General features: G+C 46.6%; 1 protein-coding gene across 1 annotated transcript in view; it reads right to left on the bottom strand.

Moving 5' to 3' along the window:
• The window catches only part of PLD1 (phospholipase D1), a 204,882-nt gene that overhangs the window by 14,123 nt on the left and 170,712 nt on the right, over positions 1–20,047 (bottom strand). The window contains exons 21-22 of the mRNA XM_084847488.1: positions 10,319–10,432; positions 1,549–1,598 (exon numbers count right to left, since the gene is read on the bottom strand). Of these exons, the coding sequence (XP_084703614.1) occupies positions 1,549–1,598; positions 10,319–10,432 (164 nt within the window). The remainder of the gene's footprint in view (positions 1–1,548; positions 1,599–10,318; positions 10,433–20,047) is intronic.

Raw genomic sequence — 20,047 nt, forward strand, 5'->3', positions numbered from 1 at the left:
TATATATCAAACAACTGTACATATGCCTAGTTACCTCACCCATGTCTTATCTCACTTAGAGCCTCCCTCTCTAAGGAAAGACAATTAATTTCCCAGGCTGGGATGCTTCGAGAACCTTTGAGAATATGAGAGAGGGCTATATAAGCTTGAGAACAACGCAACCAATTTGGTCTTGCTCCAAGGGAGAATGGCACTGCCGTCCTGGAGGATTTTTGTTGGTCCTGAGGGGAACATCCCGTATGCCTTGGGGTCCCAGATATACTTATCAGCTGTAGTAAAGATGCCTCCTTTATCAAGTGAAGGGACATGAGCTTTCTTTGTATATTCTTTCTGCCTCCATATATCGTCTTTGTGTACTTAATAAACTGTTAAATTAAACCATTTGTGATTTGTCTCACTTCAGCACCCACGAATCTGGTTTGATTGGGACCAAAGTTAATCAGGATCCCATAAATCCAAAACACCATCCGTTGGGGATGCTCAAGCTTTGGATTTCCTGCACTGAGTAGGGGCTGGACTAGCCTGTGAACCACCCAGAGAGCTTTGGCTATTGGGCGGTATAGAAATGTAACAAATAAATAAGATGGCCTTCAAGACCCCCTCCAACTCTATGATACTATGATTTGCTTACCATCGGCACCACGTAAACATAAAGTATCAGCAGTAATAGTAGCTGCACAGGGGTAGCAATGGCAGCAATAACAGTACTAGGTGGTTCTTATCCTACTCGGAGACCTTAAGGCACGACATGCGTGCGAATGGCCGTGTGACTTCCTTTTTCTTTTGGTCTGACAGTCCTTGTTCCTGAACAGGGAGTGCTGCTAGTTTGTCTTTCCTTAGCTAGATTTGGCATGGTTCAAATGCCATGAACTTTATTTAGAGAGCATCACTGCTACTATAGTTTGAAAATGGCTGCCGTGCTCAACACCTTGACCAGTGGCCTTACGTGTCAAAGTGTACAGCAGCCTTCACCAACTTGTTACCCTCCAGATGTGTTGGACCATAACTCCCATCAGCCCCTGCCGGCATGGCCAATGGTCATGGATGATGGGAGATGTAGTCCAAAACATCTGGAGGGTTGGGGAAGGGTGGTGTATAGCCTACCTAAACCTTGTAGCCTATGTAAACCCAGGGAAAAAGGAAGTAATAAATAACAATCGTTGAGATCATGCAGCTGTCCCAGGATACAGCCCAAACTTCACCCGATTCCAAACACTGACCCACATGATTTAGCTTAGGTAATCTGCTTGCAATGGCATCAAGTAAAAAAAGCGCGGGGGGGGGGGATAATTCACTTTGAACTGTATCCAAAGGAATGCTGAAAACTGCAGCTTTATTCTGTTTTTGTCAGACATCCAGATGTTGTTTTGTTAGTTTGTTTCCTTTATTTTGAAGATCTCCTTGACATAATTGAGGCCTCCTGTGCTACTGGTTATACAATCCAGTAATTACGCCCGCTAACGTGTGCTTTATAGCGTATCAATCAAAGTTTAGTGTCCTCAAGGCCCAACAGCGAGCGGCACACACAGAGCAAAGCAAAGCACTTACTCTCAGCTTTCAGCTGTCCCAGGATCGAATTATCTCCTCTGCACATGGTCCTGGAAGAATTAAGACCACAATTAAACTCAGAAAACAGCAGCAGCACGTGAATGAGTTTACAAGGATGGAGCTAATTAAAATCACCAGATACATTCATCTATAAAATAGGGAAGTGGTTGCGGGGAACACAACTGACTTAATACCAAAGGCTGTATTGAGAGGGGAAGATGGTAAGATGCAGAAAACTGTCTGACAATGTTGATTTCTGATGCACGATGGTGAAAGCACAACTGTGGCAAGAGCACAATTTCGCTTTGGCTGGCTTAAAGGGATCAGGAACTTGAGGCCCCAGAGGCAAATCTGGCCCTCTGAGGAGTACTGATCAGGTTAAAAACCCCAAAGCAAGAGAGATGTCTGGAGAATGTGGTGGCTGCTGCAGGAGGATTTACCAGCCATCCACTTGAGGAGACTGGGGGATAGCTGGTCGACCCCCCGCCCTGTCCCATCCTCATAGGAAGCCTTCTCTTACTTATTATTTATTTATTATTAACATTTCTATACTGCCTTATCTGCTAAAAAGCAATCACGGTGGTGTACAACAGGAGGATTTCTCTTAAGACTGGGATGGGGAACCTCTGTCCTGAAGGCCAAATTTGGCTCACCAGGCTGGCCCATCCTGAGCTGCTGGGAAGGCAACGGAGCAAAGCTGGTGCCTTGACTGGCTTTGATTCACCTGGAGGAGCATTTCACTCTGGCTGGGAAAAGCCCACATGGAGCAAAGTAGGCTTCCAGACTGAGGCACTGGCTGGGGAGCGGGCACTTTGGCTAGGGACCTGATAAAGGGGAAGGGAACAGGGGCATGCAACATGATCAGGGTTGGATTAAATTAACACAACAACATTTCTACACTGTCCAATAGCCAAATCTCTCTTTATAGGCCCCAGGTGCTCTCATAATCATAGGCTCACGAGATAGATCTGTAGATAGATATTTACATTGCATAGTTCCCATAATCTAGCTTCCAAAATATCCACAGGGAACATCAAAACAATAGTCCAGAGTCACCAGATACTCCCCCAAATTCATATCCTCATTTAAATATACTAGGACTTTTTTGTCCTTCTCCTGACCTGTGTTGCTGCCACCAATTGTTCTTACATAGCAGAGCTGATCAGAAACGTTGCTACAGTAGCCTAGAGAGGACCTATCCCTTGTCTCCAGGAAGGGGAGGGGGCAGAAATTGCCAGGTAGTTTCCCCTTTTTTCCCCTTCCCCTATCAAAAGGTTTGGAACACTTGGCGAGGCTAAACTCTGAAAATCCTGCCTAACCATTAGCCAATGAGAATGCTGCTGCAAAACAACTCACACCATCCCAACTACAAGGAGACTATACAAGCCAAACAACCGAGAACCTGCTTTTCCTTTATGAAGTTGGCATGGATAATCCTGATTTGGGTTTGAGTGCCAGTGAGAAATTCGGGTCACAGTCCTTCTGTCCTATAACGCATAAACCTATCATTCAGATGGGCGGACGGCAAGCAATATACACCACACTCAAGTCACCCACCCACCCACTGGGGCTGATTCTCAGGGTGGCTTAGCATGACAAGCAAACTTGCCCATTAATAGCCAAGCCTGAACACAGACCTTAGGTTTAGTTGTGTTGTGGAAAGGTCTATGTCCAGTGATAAAGTGGTCTCTAGAGCAGGAGCATTAATAGAGCCCTAGAATTGATGCTTTCGAACTGTGGTGCTGGAGAAGACTCTTACGAGTCCCCTGGACTGCAAGGAGATCAAATCAGTCAATCCTAAAGGAAATCAACCCTGACTGCTCATTGGAAGGACAGATACTGAAGATGAAGCTCAAATATTTTGGCCACCTAATGTGAAGAGAGAACTCACTGGAAAAGACCCTGATACTGGGAAAGATTGAAGGAGAAGGGGATGGCAGAGGATGAGATGGCTAGATAGCATCACCGATGCAATGAATATGAACTTGAACACACTCCGGGAGAGAGCGGAGGTCAGGAAAGCTTGGCGTGCTATGGTCCATGGGGTCACGAAGAGCCGGACATGATTTAACGACTGAACAACAACAACAATCCATCAGATCTCCAACATGCATTCACAGATTTCTACTGTTCTCACATATGTATGCAGATATGAAATCTGTGGCAGAAATGATCACTGCACAAATAACAGACAAGTTGGTGACAAGTTTTCCAAATGTCAACATTGTTTTTAGAATGTATGTTCCCATTTTGGGAACAAGCTGTGAAGGGGAGTGCTCTTTTTCAAAGCTGAAACATATAAAGAACTGTCATGGAGCTGTCAACCATGGGACAGAAATGAGAATCTTCACTTGCACTACTCCTAAATGAGAATGAGCTTTTGCAAAAAATAAAATTTTAAGATGGAATCTGTGATTCTGCTAACAAAAAGAGCCACAAAGTTCATGTTTAATTTACATTTACTGAAGACATATTATACCTGTATGAATAAACTGCTAAATCAAACAATAATTTGCTTTAATACAATTGAACCTTTCTGTAGGTCCCAAACTTTTTTGTAGGCCCTCAGTAGTTTTGTAGGCCCTAGGAAGGGATGTGAGAACCCATCCCAGTTTGGGTTCTCCAGGCACCAACCGAGCTTTCTCCCCACTCGTTGGCCCTCCAGGCTGCAGTCAAGCCCCCCCCCCCTCCGCGCTCAGTAAGCAGCCCACAACTTACCCAGGCCTGTTCATCTCTGTCCCAATCATGGCGATTGGGACAGAGATGAACAGGCCCGGGTAAGTTGCAGGGTGCTTGCTGAGTGCGGAGGGGGGGCTCGACTGCAGCCTGGAGGGCCAGAAAGCAGGGGGGAGCTCGGGTGCCAGCAGTCGAACAGATTTGCAGATCAAAAAGGGCACCCACACCATCTCTAGCACTAGGCACTGTGCCTGTTGTGTGTCAGGGTGGACACTGAGCCCATAGAATCCCAGAGTAGTTCTGATTCTGAGGAAGAGCAGTCACTCCTGGGAGAGGAGTGCGCTCCTCTTCCCCAGGGCCAGCAGCTGACGGAGATTCCTCCCACCAGCATTCCTAGCTTAGATAGCAGTCCTGGGAGTGACCAAGCGTGGGAAGTAGACTTGGTGGACGCACGACGCCGACGCAGAGAATGGCGCCAAATGGAGGGCGCAGAAAGAAGGCGTAGTGCCCGGCTGGCGCGCAAACAATGGCTGCGCCCAGAGGATCCAAGGGAAAAGGGGAGGGACTCTCCCTAGTCCTTAACTTAAGCGGTTAAGCGGTGTGCCAGTAATTCCCTTTCAAACGGGGACCAACTTTTCCAACTTAGGGCATAGGTACTCTGCTGCTCAGATCTAGTTGCTACCAGTAGAGTTGTTAAGTTATAAAAGAGGGATAAAGCTTTGAAAAGAATCCCTTTGTCTGTGTCTGGACTTGGCTACTGGAATAGACTGAGAGAGGCCACCAACGAGCCCTTGACATTGTGCTTAACAGACAACCCAGCCTTGCCTCCACTGTTTTTTACTCTAGAGTAAGTGTAACCCCAATTCAGATCAGGACCACTGCACACCAGGAGGTGAGGATTAAACCTCTCCCCTCCTCCCAGCTACACATTACATAATTAACGTAACGTGTAGTTTCACCCTAAATCTTCACATGTTCATGGATGATTTTCAAGCTCCATTAACCTTGTTTTGCCTCTAGGAATAGAGCTGCAAAAAGGTGATTTTAATGTAGAAAGTTTGAATGTGGTTTACAGCTGGTAAACTGAATGACCATGCTGGGTGGAGCTGATGGGAATTATAGTCCAAAACTTCTGAAGGGCATCAGGTTGCCTACCCCGATCCATTCTGACTGGCAGTGGCTATGTGGAATTGCTTTCCCAACATGTGGCAATCCAATCATTTTTTCTTTTTTAAACAGCTGGAGATGATTGGGGCATTCAAATGACAAAGAACTTGAGTGAGGAACAGGAAGATCAAAATTACCATGCTTTAGCCTTGGTACATTCTCTTCACTGCTTAACCACTGGATAGCATGTTCCTGATGTGTGTCACCCACCATTTATTTCAATGGCCTGTTGTGGGGGATAAGACACTGGGGGTCTAAATCTGGGGACGCTGGCAACCAGACTTAGGGTGCAATCCTATGCATGTTTAGACAGAAAAAAGCACCAATAAGTCCCAGTTGAAGGAACTTTTTTGTTGAAGGAGCTTTTTTCCTTCAACTGGGAGTTGAAGGAGCTTTTTTCCTGTCTAAATATGCATAGGATTGCACCCTTAAGTGGCTTACTGTCTGTGCAACCATGAAGGCTTGCCAGAAGAAGGAGCTGTTGAGCTACAGAACCACCATTACAGAAAAAGTGATATTGCAGAAGGTGATCCAGAGAGCTGGTGCAGCATGATGATGAAGAGCCAAAACATGGAGTTCCTGGTTCAAATCTCACCTCGGCCATGCAGTCACTAGATCAGCCTTCCCCAACCTGGTGCCCTCCAGATGTCTTGGACGACAGTTCCCAGAACCCCTACTCAGGCTGCGAGATGCTGGGAGTTTGGGTCCAACATATCTGGAGGGCACCATGTTGGGAAAGGCTGCCTTAGATGGCTTTTTGTCACGTATGGGGAACTTGTGGCCCTCCAGATGTTGTCGGACTGCAACTCCCATCAGCTCTAGCCAACATAGCCAATGGTGAGGGATGATAGGATTTGTAGTTCAACAACATCTGGAGGACCCACATTCCCCAAGTCTACTTTAGGCCCATCTCAGACTATAAGAATACAGGCCTACCATACAAGGCTTTTGTAAGGACGATGTACATAGGGCACTTTGAACTCTCAACTATGCTACCCAAACACTAAGTATACTATTATTATTATAGCAGCCACTAGCTCAGCAGGTCAGATTTCAGAAGGAGACCAATGGGATTCCACCTGGTCTTACGAAGATTCTAACTCAAACCTGCCTTCTCAGTCTGGACAACTCATCTTTGGGTTAAAAAAAAAAATATATCAAAGTGTCTTCAGACTGTCCCAGCCTGATTCTTTGCTGCATTTCAGCTTTACCTGCTCATCAGCTTCTCCTGCATTTCAGTTTACCAGTTTGTCTTCTCAACAGGTCAACTGCCTGCCAGCTCAGCTGTTCTCCAAATCACCAGCCCTGACACAAATGTACAGGGTGGAAGAGAGGGGGAAAGCTCCCAAACACACCAATTGTTATTGTTCCTTCCACACAACCAATTTTGGCTCTTTGGTCCACCTTTATGATTTGCACTTGGGGCGTGAGAGATCCCAGGGTTGAATTCTGGAGAAGACCTGCCGGCAGGAATTGGGTGGCTGTACCTTTGGGGATGGATGGTAGCTCAGTGGTAGAGCTAGGGATGTTGGAGAAATCCACAATGAAATCAAATGAGTTCAAATTTCTACAAATCCGACCTGCCGATTCTGCAGTGGACCAGGTTTTCTGAAGTTGCAAGAATTGTGCAGATGTGCGAACTTTTTTTTTTTACTTTCTGGAATTTTAAGCAAATTTAATTGTAGAAAAATATGTTAAAAAAAAAAACCTGTCTGAAAATGTGCATTTTCCCCATAGGCAACAACATGAAAATGTGCATTTTGGGGGGAATTTGCGCATATTCCAAGTGAGAATTTGTGCAAACGTGCATTTATGCAAATTCAGGAAATTGGAAAAAATCCAGTTCTGCCAATGAATGGACAACAGAACAAAAACACAGAACGAATGGAATGAAATCCACAAAACACAGATGGAACTAATTTTATAAAATCCGTACATCCCTATACAGAGCACCTGCTTTGCGCACAGAAGTTTCCTGGTGTAATTCATGGCATCCACTTAAAAGGGTCAAGGTAGCAGGTGATGGGAAAAGATCCCTGTCCTGAGACCCTGGAGATCCACTGCTGATCAGAGTACAGTAGACAATGCGAGGCTAGATGGAAAAATAGTCTAATCCTGGTCTAAGGCAGCTTCTTACGTTCATAAATCATAATGTCTGTATTCAGCCCTAAGCAGTGAGTCACGCAACACAATTTCCAGACATGGCATGACTCTCTTAAGAGATCCCGATTGTTTGCATTATTCTTCAAGAGCCATGAGAGAGCAAAACACACATGAGTCACTCTCACAACACATTTGCACAGTGCAGGCATGGCTCACCGGAGTCACGCCACATCTGCCAAATCCTGGGTGTGAATTAGGCCTACTGAACAACACTAACAAGGAAAATGCTGTCTTCGGAAACAGTATCAGTATGATGTGTGCATAAGTCTATCTATCTATTGTGTCCATGCTTTAAACTATGGTTTCTTATTTGTTGCAGCCTGGTATCTATAAACAAGAGAGAAGGACTTAACAGAAAATGGGAAAATGGGAGAAGGAAGCTTAATTAAAAAGCCAATCAGCAAATGCGCCCCTTGAGATTTTCTTGGCAAGGCATAACACAAAACTCTGTGCTCCCTCTGCTGGCTATTTGGCAGAAATACGCAATAAAATTATCTTTCACAAGCTGAACTGGCAATATGAAACAGGGACCTCTTGGGAAAAGGCAGTTGGGAAAAGGCAGCTGGGCAGTGGAGAGTGTAGGACAAAGCCTCATAAGATGTTTTAGCAGCTTATTATAAAATGTCATTTCATACAAAGCACACCACAGCTCTTTCAAAACACTTGTGTTGATAAATCCAAGGCTACTGTTACTGTGAATGACTTCAGCTCCTCCAGCTCCATCTTTCTCAGCTTCCCCAAAGTCTCCCACTCTCCTTACATGTTGCTATTTATTTCTTCTGTAGGCTCAAAGTGGTACCCATGGGTTTACTGGGTACTCTTCCATCCAGGCACTGACCAGACCCACTCCTGCTCAGCTTCAGCAACATCGCTGCCTATTGTGACTCCACCCATTTCTCCCTTGCTGCCCTTTATGCCTGGAAATCTTCCAAGGACAGCTTTATGGTGGCCCTCTCTCCCCCCTTCAAACCCCTGCTCAAAACCCCACCTTTTCTATGAAGCGTTACCTCCTTAGTCCTCACCCTCTAACTGAACTGCAGCCCTGTTCTCATGCTCCAAACAAGTCGGGGGGGGGGAGCAGGGTCATGGCCACCAGCCTCAGTTTGCCCTCTGTGCACCTGCTGACCCCACTCCTAACCTCCATATGTTCAGTGGGAGGCAAGAAAGGGTTGTACATGTGCAGGGCCTGTGTGTGCAATCAGTGTTTCAGATTGTGGGTACAAGCCCTAGGAGCAAACCTTATACAGATGTAGAGCCCTTTCTCAACTTCTCCTGAACATGTGGAGGTTGGGCAAATCCTGCTCCCCCTGCGTGCATTCCCTGAACATGTGGACAAAACATGAGAACAGGGCTTGTGTGTACTCTAACCTCTGCAATCCCTCCCTTCTCTCTATTGCATCCCATACTGTCCAAAATGTATGTTGTAGGCTCCACGAGGCAGAAGCCTGCCTTGTTTTGCTTATATTACTCTTATCATGTGCCATGTACATTCTACTCTAAGGGCACAATCCTATGGGGATAGTCAGCTGCCTCTGAACTCGGAGGCGTCCGACTATCCAATGCAGGGAGTGTGGAGGGGATCTTCTCCAGCCACCCTGCATTTGCGGCTAGATGGCCAATTTCGGCTGTCTAACCAGGGTACCTCGGAGCAGGAGGTGGGGAGGCCAGACGGCACATAGCAAGCGTTGTAGCGGTGCTTCTGCCATCCCCTCCCCCAGGAATGCCCCCTTTTCCCTGCTCTGTGCTGCTCTTACAGGTGTGGAGCCGGGGACGAACCGCGTCACCTATGAGGAGGTGTGGGAGGGCGTGGGGAGACGGTTTTCTGGCAACCAACCTTGGAGTGCTAGCTCCGAGTTCAGTTCCCAGAAAACAAAAAATCCTACGGCTGTCTAGCGGCCATAGGACTGCACCCTAAGTAAATTAACCACAGAACAAATAACAGTAATTTAAAGTTAAAAGCTAGGATCCAAGGAGCCACACAACTATTTGCATGTGACAAAGAGAGCTTAGGGCTTGGATTTCTTGAAGAGCAATCCCCAATGCAGGCCATTTTGCAATGAAGGGTTTATGATATCAGTGTATGAAATGGCACAAGTGTCTGCTGTTCCGAGCAGAAAAACTCTAGGAGGGTGTTCCACCAAACAACACTTTGCTGAGGCCTCTTAAACCAGTGGAGAGAAACCTCAAGCCCACAAGCCTAATCCAGCCTGCAGGGGCTTCACCTACCTACCAGCAGGCCTAATCCAACCTGGGGGAGTGGCGGCTTCACCTACCCTGTGTCCTCTCCCCAATAGGAGAACGTGCAGGGTACATAAAGCTGCTTTGCTGCGTGTGGGCTTTTTCCCATCAGAGAATACCCATGTGCAGTGAAGCCCGGTCCCCTGTGGATGCACCAGGTGGATCATCCTCCCAATGTGCCTGCTGGGGCCTAAATAATGTCAGGGGGCATGGCTCCATGCCACTGACATTGGTCTTTCAGCCTGTGAAGGGCTGGGGAGGGGTGGGGTCACCTGGCCCACCACCCCATCCTGGTTGCCTGCCGCCAGTGCCCTAAACTAACTCTGGTGCTGGCCCTGATGGAAATCAGCTTTTTGGATCCAGGAGCAAGCTGGTATCAGAGATCCCTTTCGCCCTTCTGTCTGTGAGACGTTGCAGAATGCTGGCACTGACCTCGACTACGTGCCACTAAGATTCCGTTTCATAACACATCACCACACATAGTGGAAAATTAAAAAATCTCGACACTCTGGGCCACCCAGGATACCTGTAGTTAAAGTGCATGATTGCCTGCAGTGCATTTCCTCCTCCTGTGGAAATATCCCCTTCAAATCCCGGCAGCAGGGGGATGACGACGTAGACGCGGTACCGTTTGTTTTCCCTAAAAGGAGAAGACAAGGCAAGCGATTTAACCTTGCTGCACTTTGATCAAAGAAACAAAAGCAAAAAATAAATAGGACTAGAAAGTTATCTCAGGGCACAGTCCTGTCTGGATGCCCATCAGCCTCCGAACTCGGAGGCTGGCAGGCATCCTATGCAGGGCGGGAGGAGTGCGGAAGCGATCATCACCTCCGTGCTCTTCTTGCCCTGCATTTTCACTAGACGGGTGATTTTGCCCATCTAGCTGGGGCTCTGCGGAGCTGGAGAGAAGGAGCCTGGGGCACCTGGATGATTTTTCATGTGCCAGCTGCCATGGACTCCTCCCCTCCCCGCCCACAGAGCTGCTCCCTTTCCCTCCTCACATCTGCGAGCTCAGACAGGAAGCCAGTGCAGTTCTCTCCATACTGGCTGCAAGGAGGAAGGGAGCTCGGACTCCTGGGTCCAAGGACAGAGCGCTGTCTCTGGCCTTGGATCCAGGAATCGAAGTATCCTGTGGCCACTCAGACTCTGTCTAGGGGCCACAGGACTGCTCTCTCAGTTTATAAATGCAGAACTTCTTCACTCTGCTTAACTCAGCTTGAGTTATAACATTCATTTAAAAACTAGATTATCTCCAAAATTGTTTGCTGGTTTGGTAAGTAAGACTAGTACAGACTGTTAAGTAAGGAAGTGGGTAGGTGATGATACATAATAATAAAAATAAGTACACACACACATCTACATACACATATATCTACACACATGGTATCTGCTATGTAATAATAAAACAATATATAGATGATATATGATAAAAATAGCAACCCCTCTTGGAGGGGACCTTCACTGTTCCTAGCCTCTGCAGTTCAATGATACTGCTCACTCCCAAACCACAAAAAAGTAAGAAGATTCCACTAAGTGAATGAATACTTTGGACACTGGCAAGGCATTGACGAATGGACCATTACCAAATTGCATTCATCTTTCACTGGCTCAGTAAAAATGTATACACTGCAGACTTCAATGAGTTTAAATAGCCATCACCCATCACCTCTCTCCAGCGAACCCAGAGAAATTTTGTTCTGTTTGGGGCCGTGCATGGGCCTAGGAAGAGCTCAGCACCCCCATCAAACTACAATTCCCGGAATGCTTTGAAGGAATCCATGACATCTCAAGAGGTATAAACCCAATATAAGCTTGTAATGCAGATCTGCTCTTAGTGTTCAAGTCCAAACCCTTCATGCACCTTTATATGTGAGTAAACCCTAACAAAAATTATACGAAGAAATAAATCAGCCAAGTAGCAAATTTGCCACAGGTGCACTCCTGATGTGCAAACTCCTTTCTCCCTTTTAAATCATATTTGTTTTTATTCTGGCTGACAGATGATTATCGTGTAAGCCAGCCAATTTCTGTACTGTTCCATTTCCAGACATGCCCTTGATTCCCTCTATTTTTTTTTTGTAAAAAACCAAAATAATTATCAGCAAGTTGCCAGACAATTACATTCTTCCTAATTAGAATTCGTAGGGAGTGTGACTTCCCAGTTACCCGTAATAAAACTCAAGGGCATAAAAACATTTTTGTTTGATTGTAAGCCAAGGAGACAGGAAATGACCACTAGGTGGCAAGCATCATAGGGTTTGGATAAAACCACTGAAAGTATTGTAATGTTAAAGATTCTACTCAGCAGACACGTCATTTCCTAGCAATTGTTTCTAGGAGTAGAACTTTTAAACAACATTCAGCCAGGTCCAAAAAAATAAACAAATCTATTTCCTGTAGTCAGTACTAGACATGTGGGATGGGAATGGGAATTGTGCTATCTTTTACTGCAAAGTTACAACTCCAATAATTCAAATGCAACTGAAAATATCTGCATGTGCATTTCCCCATCCCTGCTTCACATCACTAGTGGTTGTCACAAAGTCACAAGGCAAGTGAGATTCCTGTGTGTTGCAGCAAGAAGAGAAGGGAGTGCATTGTTTTCAGTGGCATACCCAGGTGAATTGCAAACAAGTAGTTTGCCATGAGATGTGATGCTGGACAGCACAGGAAAATTTTTTGCACACCTGAAGTCCCATTTAATATCAGGCCTTGGAAATGGCAATTCTCAAGCCACCTGCATGGCAATATACTCAAAGGCTACTAGGGGTGCAGTCCTTATATCTACTTATCTGGGAGCAAGTCCCACTGAACGCGGTGCACAGGATTGCACTGTATAGGTTGGGGCAGGCAACCTGTGGCTTTAAGACTGCATAGAGTCCTCAGTCTAATTTCTGAAGCTCTCTGCAAGCAATCAGCCCATACATCAGACATCTGGCAAGGGTGATCTGTTCCTCCCCCAGCAGGAAGATGGATGAGGGGGGTGGAAGAGAGCGACAGAGAGAGGGAGAGGGAGAAAAGGGGTGACAAAAAGAGGGCTAAAGGGTTGTCAGCAAGAGAGAGTATGAGAAAAGGGGGGTTCAGCAAGAGAGAGAGAGAGAAAGAGGGAAGTCAAAAAGAAAATGTGAGAAAAGGGGGTGTCAGTGAGAGATGAATGAGAGAAAAAGGGGGTATCAGAGAAGGGAGGAAATGGGGGCAGAAAGCAAGAGAGAAGGGGAGAATAACAGAAACAGTGTGAGAAAAGGGGGTGTCAGTGAAAGAGAGAGAGAGAGAGAAGAGAAAGGCTTGGAAGAAAAAGGGAGAGAAAAGGGGGAGGCCCTGTCCACCACTGGCTTTGGCCCCACCCTCTGCTGGCATGTGCTCTTTGATAGACTGCCCCTAAGGGAAGGTGACACTCATTAGGAAAGAAGGTTCTCCACCCCTGGTATAAGTGCTTGCGGTTAGCAGGGAAAAGAAGGCTCAGAATCTGTATTAAATGGACTGTTTCCTGCAATCACTAGCGTAAGGGAGTAATGAAGGGATGCATCTTTATTTCTATAAAAGTACAAGGTACTTTTTCTAAGCATTGCAGTTGGAATGAGCATTCACCTAGCGTAATCATACACACACACATGCTTTACTTTAAATTAAAAATGTCATCTGTACGAGGCAAGACAGATCATTTGGAAGTAAGGAATATTAATTATTGATACGTGCCAAAAATAATTGCAAAAATAAATCACTAACGAGCAACCTATTTTCATTAGAAACAGGACAGCTTGCTCAGGAAAAAAATGAACACAATCAGAAAATCTGTCCATGTAAAGCGAAGACGCGAGTCTATTAATTATATATGCCTTATATTGTCTAAGGAACAAAGAGGTGCATATACTTCGATGGAAAACTCCATCAAGTCCCTCCATTATGGTTTAAATATTTATGCAAGAGAGAATCCTTCTTCTGCGTGAGACCCAGAAGATGAAAAATGTCAAGATAATATGATTTGATTCACTGCCTCCTTCCTGCTGAAGGCAATCCCAAGAACTTTATAGTAATAGGGATTTCATAGCATTTTGGTTGATTCACTGCAATCCAGCAAGGAAGATCTATATGCGGATGCCGACTCTCACTTGCTGGATCAAGGTATTGGAAAGCACACAGGCTGACGGGATATGGCTTGCACATCTTGAAATGCATCTGTATTGCAATGCACATCAGTAGCAAAGTACCCAACACAATCCCTATCCATAACATAGGGCATTGATCCAGCCTGAACTCCAGTCCCTCCCATTCTCCCCTGTCTTGCCATATGGATGTGAACATTCGTCTTGGCATTCTGTATCCTTTGTCACACTGTCATGACAAAGAGATACAATCCAGCAGTGGTGTAGTGGTAAATTTTGACATGCCGACCCTCATCATGACAGTCCTCATAGCCACACCCCCAACGACAGTCCAAAAGTTGCAGGCAGCTCTGTTGATCAACATCAACAAACCAGTTCTAAGAGTTTTCATTTGCTAGCAGCAGGCCTTTTATACAGCTTATGGATCTTAACTGCCCTTTCAAGACCAAGCCACCCCAAAATACTTTGCATTACCACAAGGAGCAATATACTGTTTGTATACGCAACGCAAATACTGTTGCTGGAAAAATTCATTTCTCATAAGCTATTGACCAGGTTCGCACAAGACGCTAACCCACACTCAGTGCTTGAGTGTGGATTACTGCTGAACCGTGGACTGCTTGTTGAACCGTGGGTTGGCTTGTTGTCTGTACCGAGGACATTTTCCACAGGGTGGCTTGTTAACCATGCAAATGTGGCTTATTTTACTCGAACAAGCCACTTTGAGAACCCATGGTTTGTTGCTGGGTGGTTAACAAGCACACTGCATGGTTAAGAAGCCACCCTGCGAAAAATGTCCTGGGTTCAAACAACATGCTAACCCACCGTTCAACAACAACAACCCACACCCAACCGCTGACTGTAGGTCAGCGTGTTGTGTCAACAGCCCCAATGTATGGACTGCAGCTAAACTCAGGGGGGGACAGGGAATTCTGGTGGGGGGACAGATGATGTCAGTATCCCTGCTAATAAAAAAGTGCCATCACTTTGTCCCTGCGAGCCCTGGCTTTACTACACCACTGCAACCCATGCCAGGCTATATAGTGGCTCAAGCCTCACTGGGTGCTTCCAGATAAGGCTCTTATTGTTCAATCACACTGCATCATTCACAGAATTTTACAGAGGTCCAGACGTCGTCGTGGCCATCCATTTGTAAGCTTCCCATATTTTCCCACTGGAGCTTCCATCTTTTTCCTTACCAGAAAAAAAACATTAAGGAGGAAAAGACAGAATAGCTACACGCTGCTTTTTGACTGGGAGCACTAGGAGTTATCTGTCTCAAAGCACCATTGGTTCCCATTAAGTTCTATGGGGTCAAGTAAATACTGCAATTCACAAGAGTCCTGGAGAAAAGGAAAAACTCACTTCCCTCAAGAAGTGGAGTTCCCAAGGGCAGGTGGCAGGTTTACTCCCTGCTCTGAAGTGTCTCTGAGCTGAATTACATACAATTATAATTTACTTTCTCCCACATGAATGAATGGGAAAAAATTATCACTGCATTTGGGAATACTATTGTGCTAGGGGCCTACCTCATATCCCTGTCACAGGGTGGACCAGCCATGCTACTCAGGGTCCAAATGCATCTTTGCATTTAACATACAAGTACAGTCAGGGCCAGAAATATTGGAACAAGGATAACTGTTTTGGCAGTTGGCCTCTGTGCACCACCACATTGAAGTTGAAAGGAAACACAACCAGATGGGAGCAAAATCAGGACTTTCAGCTGTAATTCAAGGGGTTGGACAAAAGTGGGGCACTAACCATTCAGGTAGGGATGGCGGAGAATTTCTCCCCGAATCTTCGGGAGGCCGAGCGCCGAGGCATTCGGCCCCCCAAAAGTGTTGGGGAAATTCTCCGCCGCCCCCCCCCCAACCCCCGGGATGGGACTTACCTTCAGCAAATGTCCCTCTCGGCGGCGGGTCCCGGCGGCGGTTCGGCGACGTTTCGTGGGGGACGGGGGCGGCGGACGGTCTCCCGACCGGCTGTCGCCGCCGCCATTACAAAATAAAAAAGTAAGTAAAAAAAACAACAACACACACCCGTGATAGGCTACGTGACGATTAACGTAGCCTATCACGGCTAGATTTCCAAAGTCAGCCGTGATAGGCTACGTTAATCGTCACGTAGCCTATCACGGGTTTCCTCCCCCCACTTTTTGTTTCGCGGCTGGGGAGACGGGGCGCTTCTCCCTGGCCTGAATTTCAGCCGGGCGAGGCGGGGCGCCTCCCTCCCCCTCGCCTGAACTTTGGGGGGAGAAGCGAAGCGCCTCCCCCCCACCGCGAAGCCAAGCTGCGAAAAGGTAAGTGACTTTCGTACATCCCTAACAGCCAGTGGCATACACACACACCCATCGTTGGTGGCTCATAAATAATGGAACAAACTAACATCAGTTCAAACTTAAGGATCGCCTTTAATACCTGGATGAAAATCCTTTGCAGTCAATGACTGCCTGAAGTCTGGAACCTATGGACATGACCCAATGCTGAGTTTCCTCCCTTGAGATGCTTTGCCAGGCCTTTTCTGCAGCTGCCTTCAGCTGCTGCTTGTTTGTGGGTCTTTCTGCCTTCAATCTTGTCTTCAGTAAGTGAAAAGCAGGCTCTATTGGGTTGAGATCAGGTGACGGACTTGGCCATTGAAGAACATCCCACTTCTTTGCCTTGAGAAACTCTTGGGTAGCTTTTGCTGCATGTTTGGGGTCATTAACCATCTGCAATATGAAGCGGCGTCCTATCAGAATGGCAGCATTCGGCTGAATCTGAGCAGAAAGTATAGCCCTATACACTTCAGAATTCATCCTGCTGCTTTGATCAGCAGTCAGGTCATCAATAAACAACAGTGACCCGGTTCCATTGGCAGCCATACATGCCCATGCCATAACACTGCCTCCACCATGTTTGACAGATGATGTGATATGCTTTGGATCATGAGCTGTTCCTTTCCTTCTCCATACTTTTCTCTTCCCATCGTTCTGATACAAGTTAATCTTGGTTTCGTTAGTCCAAAGAATCTTATTTCAGAACTGGGCAGGCTTTTTTACGTGTTTGCTGGCAAAGGCTAATCTGGCCTTTCGGTTCTTGAGTGTTACCAGTGGTTTGCACCTTGTTGTGAAGCCTCTGTATTTACATTCATAAAGCCGTCTCTTGACTGTAGATGTTGACAACGACATGCCTACCTCCGCAAGAGCGTTCTTGACCTGGCCAGATGTTGTGAAAGGGTTTCCCTTCACCCTGAGCAGAATTCTGCAGTCATCCACTTTAGTTGTCTTCCGTGGTCTTCCAGGCCTTTTGCTATTGCTGAGCTTGCCAGTTAAGTCCTTCTTTTTCAGGATGTTCCAAACTGTTGTATTGGCCACTCCCACTGTTTTTGCTATCTCTCTGATGGGTTTATGTTGTTTCCTCAGCCTAATGATGGCCTCCTTCACTCGCATGGACACGTCTGGACCTCATGTTGGGAGTTCCAGTGAACAGCTACCAAATGCAAATGTAACACTCAGAACCACCTCCAGGCCTTTTCTCTGCTTGATTGGTCATGAGGTACCCAGGAAACAGGCCACACCTGGCCATGCAGCTGCTTGTCAGCCATTTGTTCCATTGCTTGTGAGCCACCAATGATGGGGGGGGTGTATGCCACTGGCTGTACTTCCTGAATGGTTAGTGCCCCACTTTTGTCAAACCCCTTGAATTACAGCTGAAAGTCCTGACTTCACTTCCATCTGGGTGTGTTTCCTTTCAACTTCAATGTGGTAGTGTACAGAGGCCAACTGCCAAAACAGTTATCCTTGTTCCAATATTTCTGGACCTGACTGTATTTGTTTCCTTTTTTTAAAAAAAACGCAAATTACATGAGCTGTGGCTGTGATAAGGATCAGGATCACAGCAGCTGGGGGACAGGGAAATATAACCCTTTCCTGCCTTGCTTTGGTCCTGTGGGAAATCCATTCTCTGCTTTGGGAAGAAATCTGTGAAACCCATAATTATCAGCCCCCCCTGCAACACCAGTTGACGTTATTTGCAGGGGGGGTTGGCAAAAAACCCCTGCACTTTGAATGCAAAAACACACTGAAAGTCACATCTTGTTTGGCCCCCAGACGAATCCTACGGGAATCACAATACTCCCAGGCCTAGCGTCAAAGGTGGGCATGGTTGGGCACCTGCCAGGGCCCCACACTGCAGCAGGGCCCCGCTGGCAAGACCCTCGTGGAGTTGCTCCTGCTCTTCAACATCGCTACCTGCTTGTTCACCTGCCTCTCACTCTGGCCCATGCAATGGTGGTGGTGAGAAGGGAGAGCAGGAGATGAAATTGTCTCCTGGCTCCCTGGCTCTTAGCCAGTCAAGCAAGCAAATCACAGCAATACTGAGGAAGAGGAGGAGGATCAACAGCGGCTGGCGACAACGGCAGTGAGAAGGGAGACTCACTGAGGGCTTCATCACACGGAGCTTTTATCATGCGATTGAGATTGCTCCTTCATGCCTTGATCCTCCAAGGCGTCTCCTGCACTAAATGCCCTTTGTTCCGTTTTTAAACAGATTGCAGATAATGAGCTATCAAATTACCCCCTTGTGTTCCCCTTCAGTTTCCTCCGTGAAAAGAGTAGAAGCGACAAGAAGAGGAGTGAGATCAATGAAAGATAATGGAAGGCTCAGATACAGGGAGAAGGCAGGGGGGAAGGAACCGCATGTAAAGGGAGCCAGTGGTGATCCTGCATTTAAAACGGAAGCAGAAAGCCCCGTTTTAAATGCACTATTTTAGGGTGGTGTAGAAATACCCTGAGGGAGGAGGCCCATTGAGGGGTGTTTTGCACAAGGGACCTCAATGACCTGGAACCTGGTACTGAATATTCCCCAACACCCAGAGTGTATAGAGACAAATTATGCCCATCTCCCCACCCATCATGATAATAAGCATTTTGTTGTTGTTGTTCAGTCGTTCAGTCGTGTCCGACTCTTCGTGACCCCATGGACCATAGCACGCCAGGCCTTCCTGTCCTGCGCTCTCTCCCGGAGCGTGCTCAAGTTCATATTCATTGCATCCGTGATGCTATCTAGCCATCTCATCCTCTGCCGTCCCCTTCTCCTTTTGCCTTCAGTCTTTCCCAGCATCAGGGTCTTTTCCAGGGAGTTTTCTCTTCGCATTAGGTGGCCAAAATATTGGAGCTTCAGCTTCATTATCTGTCCTTCCAATGAGCACTCAGGGTTGATTTCCTTTAGGATGGACTGATTTGACCTCCTTGCAGTCCAGGGGACTCAAGCATTTTGCTCGTTTACAAAGAAGATGGATTATGAAAAATAAAGAAAATATAAAAGTCTGATGCTGTGTTCTTCTACCTAATACAGGCATGGGGTTCTGACCTGGTTTGTGAGGTACAGGCAATACAAAATAGGGTTAGACCTACCCACAAGAATCTTGGGGCAGAATCCAGTGGGGCACTTCTGCCCCTGCCGATTCTTCTGCCCCACTGATTGCGTTGCACAAGCATCACTCACCGCTTGTGCAACAGCAGTTTACTGCTTCTGGGGCAACCCAAAATGAGCGGAAATGCTAGTTTCTGGAAGGAGGCAGGTTGCCAGAGCTCGCATAAAGGAGCATACATTTCCCTGGCTTAAGTGGTGGGCCCTGCTTGTGCATTGGAATTGGCGGTACCCACCACTTGCAAAAGGGAATTGGCGCGGCGGAAAAGAATCGACGGGGGCATAAGCACCCTGTTGGATTCTGCCGTTGATCAGGTGAGCTGCAGAAAATGACTCCAGAGGCTAGGAATTGACTGGTTTGCTTTGACAGGAATGCAGTCTGCTACAATGACTGCATCACCTGAATCACAATTATACCAAGGGAAGCATATAGTCTCTCTGTAGCTATACACAAAAAAGTGCTACATTCTGCACCATGGAAACCCAAGGCCTGCAATTAGAATTATGCAAATGTGTGTGCATTTACATAATTTGTTCTGCTAACAAGATCTCCGGGTTTTTCAAAAAAGAAAAAAAAGAAGTCTGGAATGCTTTCAGCCAGGAATGAGAAACAGGTGAGTTGCAGAGGCAGAAGCCAGGGAACAGCTGATGTGTGCGAAAGTGAAACTGCTGTGTGTCGGCCCTCAAGCTGCAATCGCAACCAGCACTGTCCAGCGTGGTGCTGTCTCTGTCTCTTGAACATCG

The sequence above is a fragment of the Heloderma suspectum genome, chromosome 3 (genome assembly GCF_057233095.1).
Source record: "Heloderma suspectum isolate Gila_16-S chromosome 3, 16-S_ref, whole genome shotgun sequence".
NCBI lineage: Eukaryota > Metazoa > Chordata > Lepidosauria > Squamata > Helodermatidae > Heloderma > Heloderma suspectum.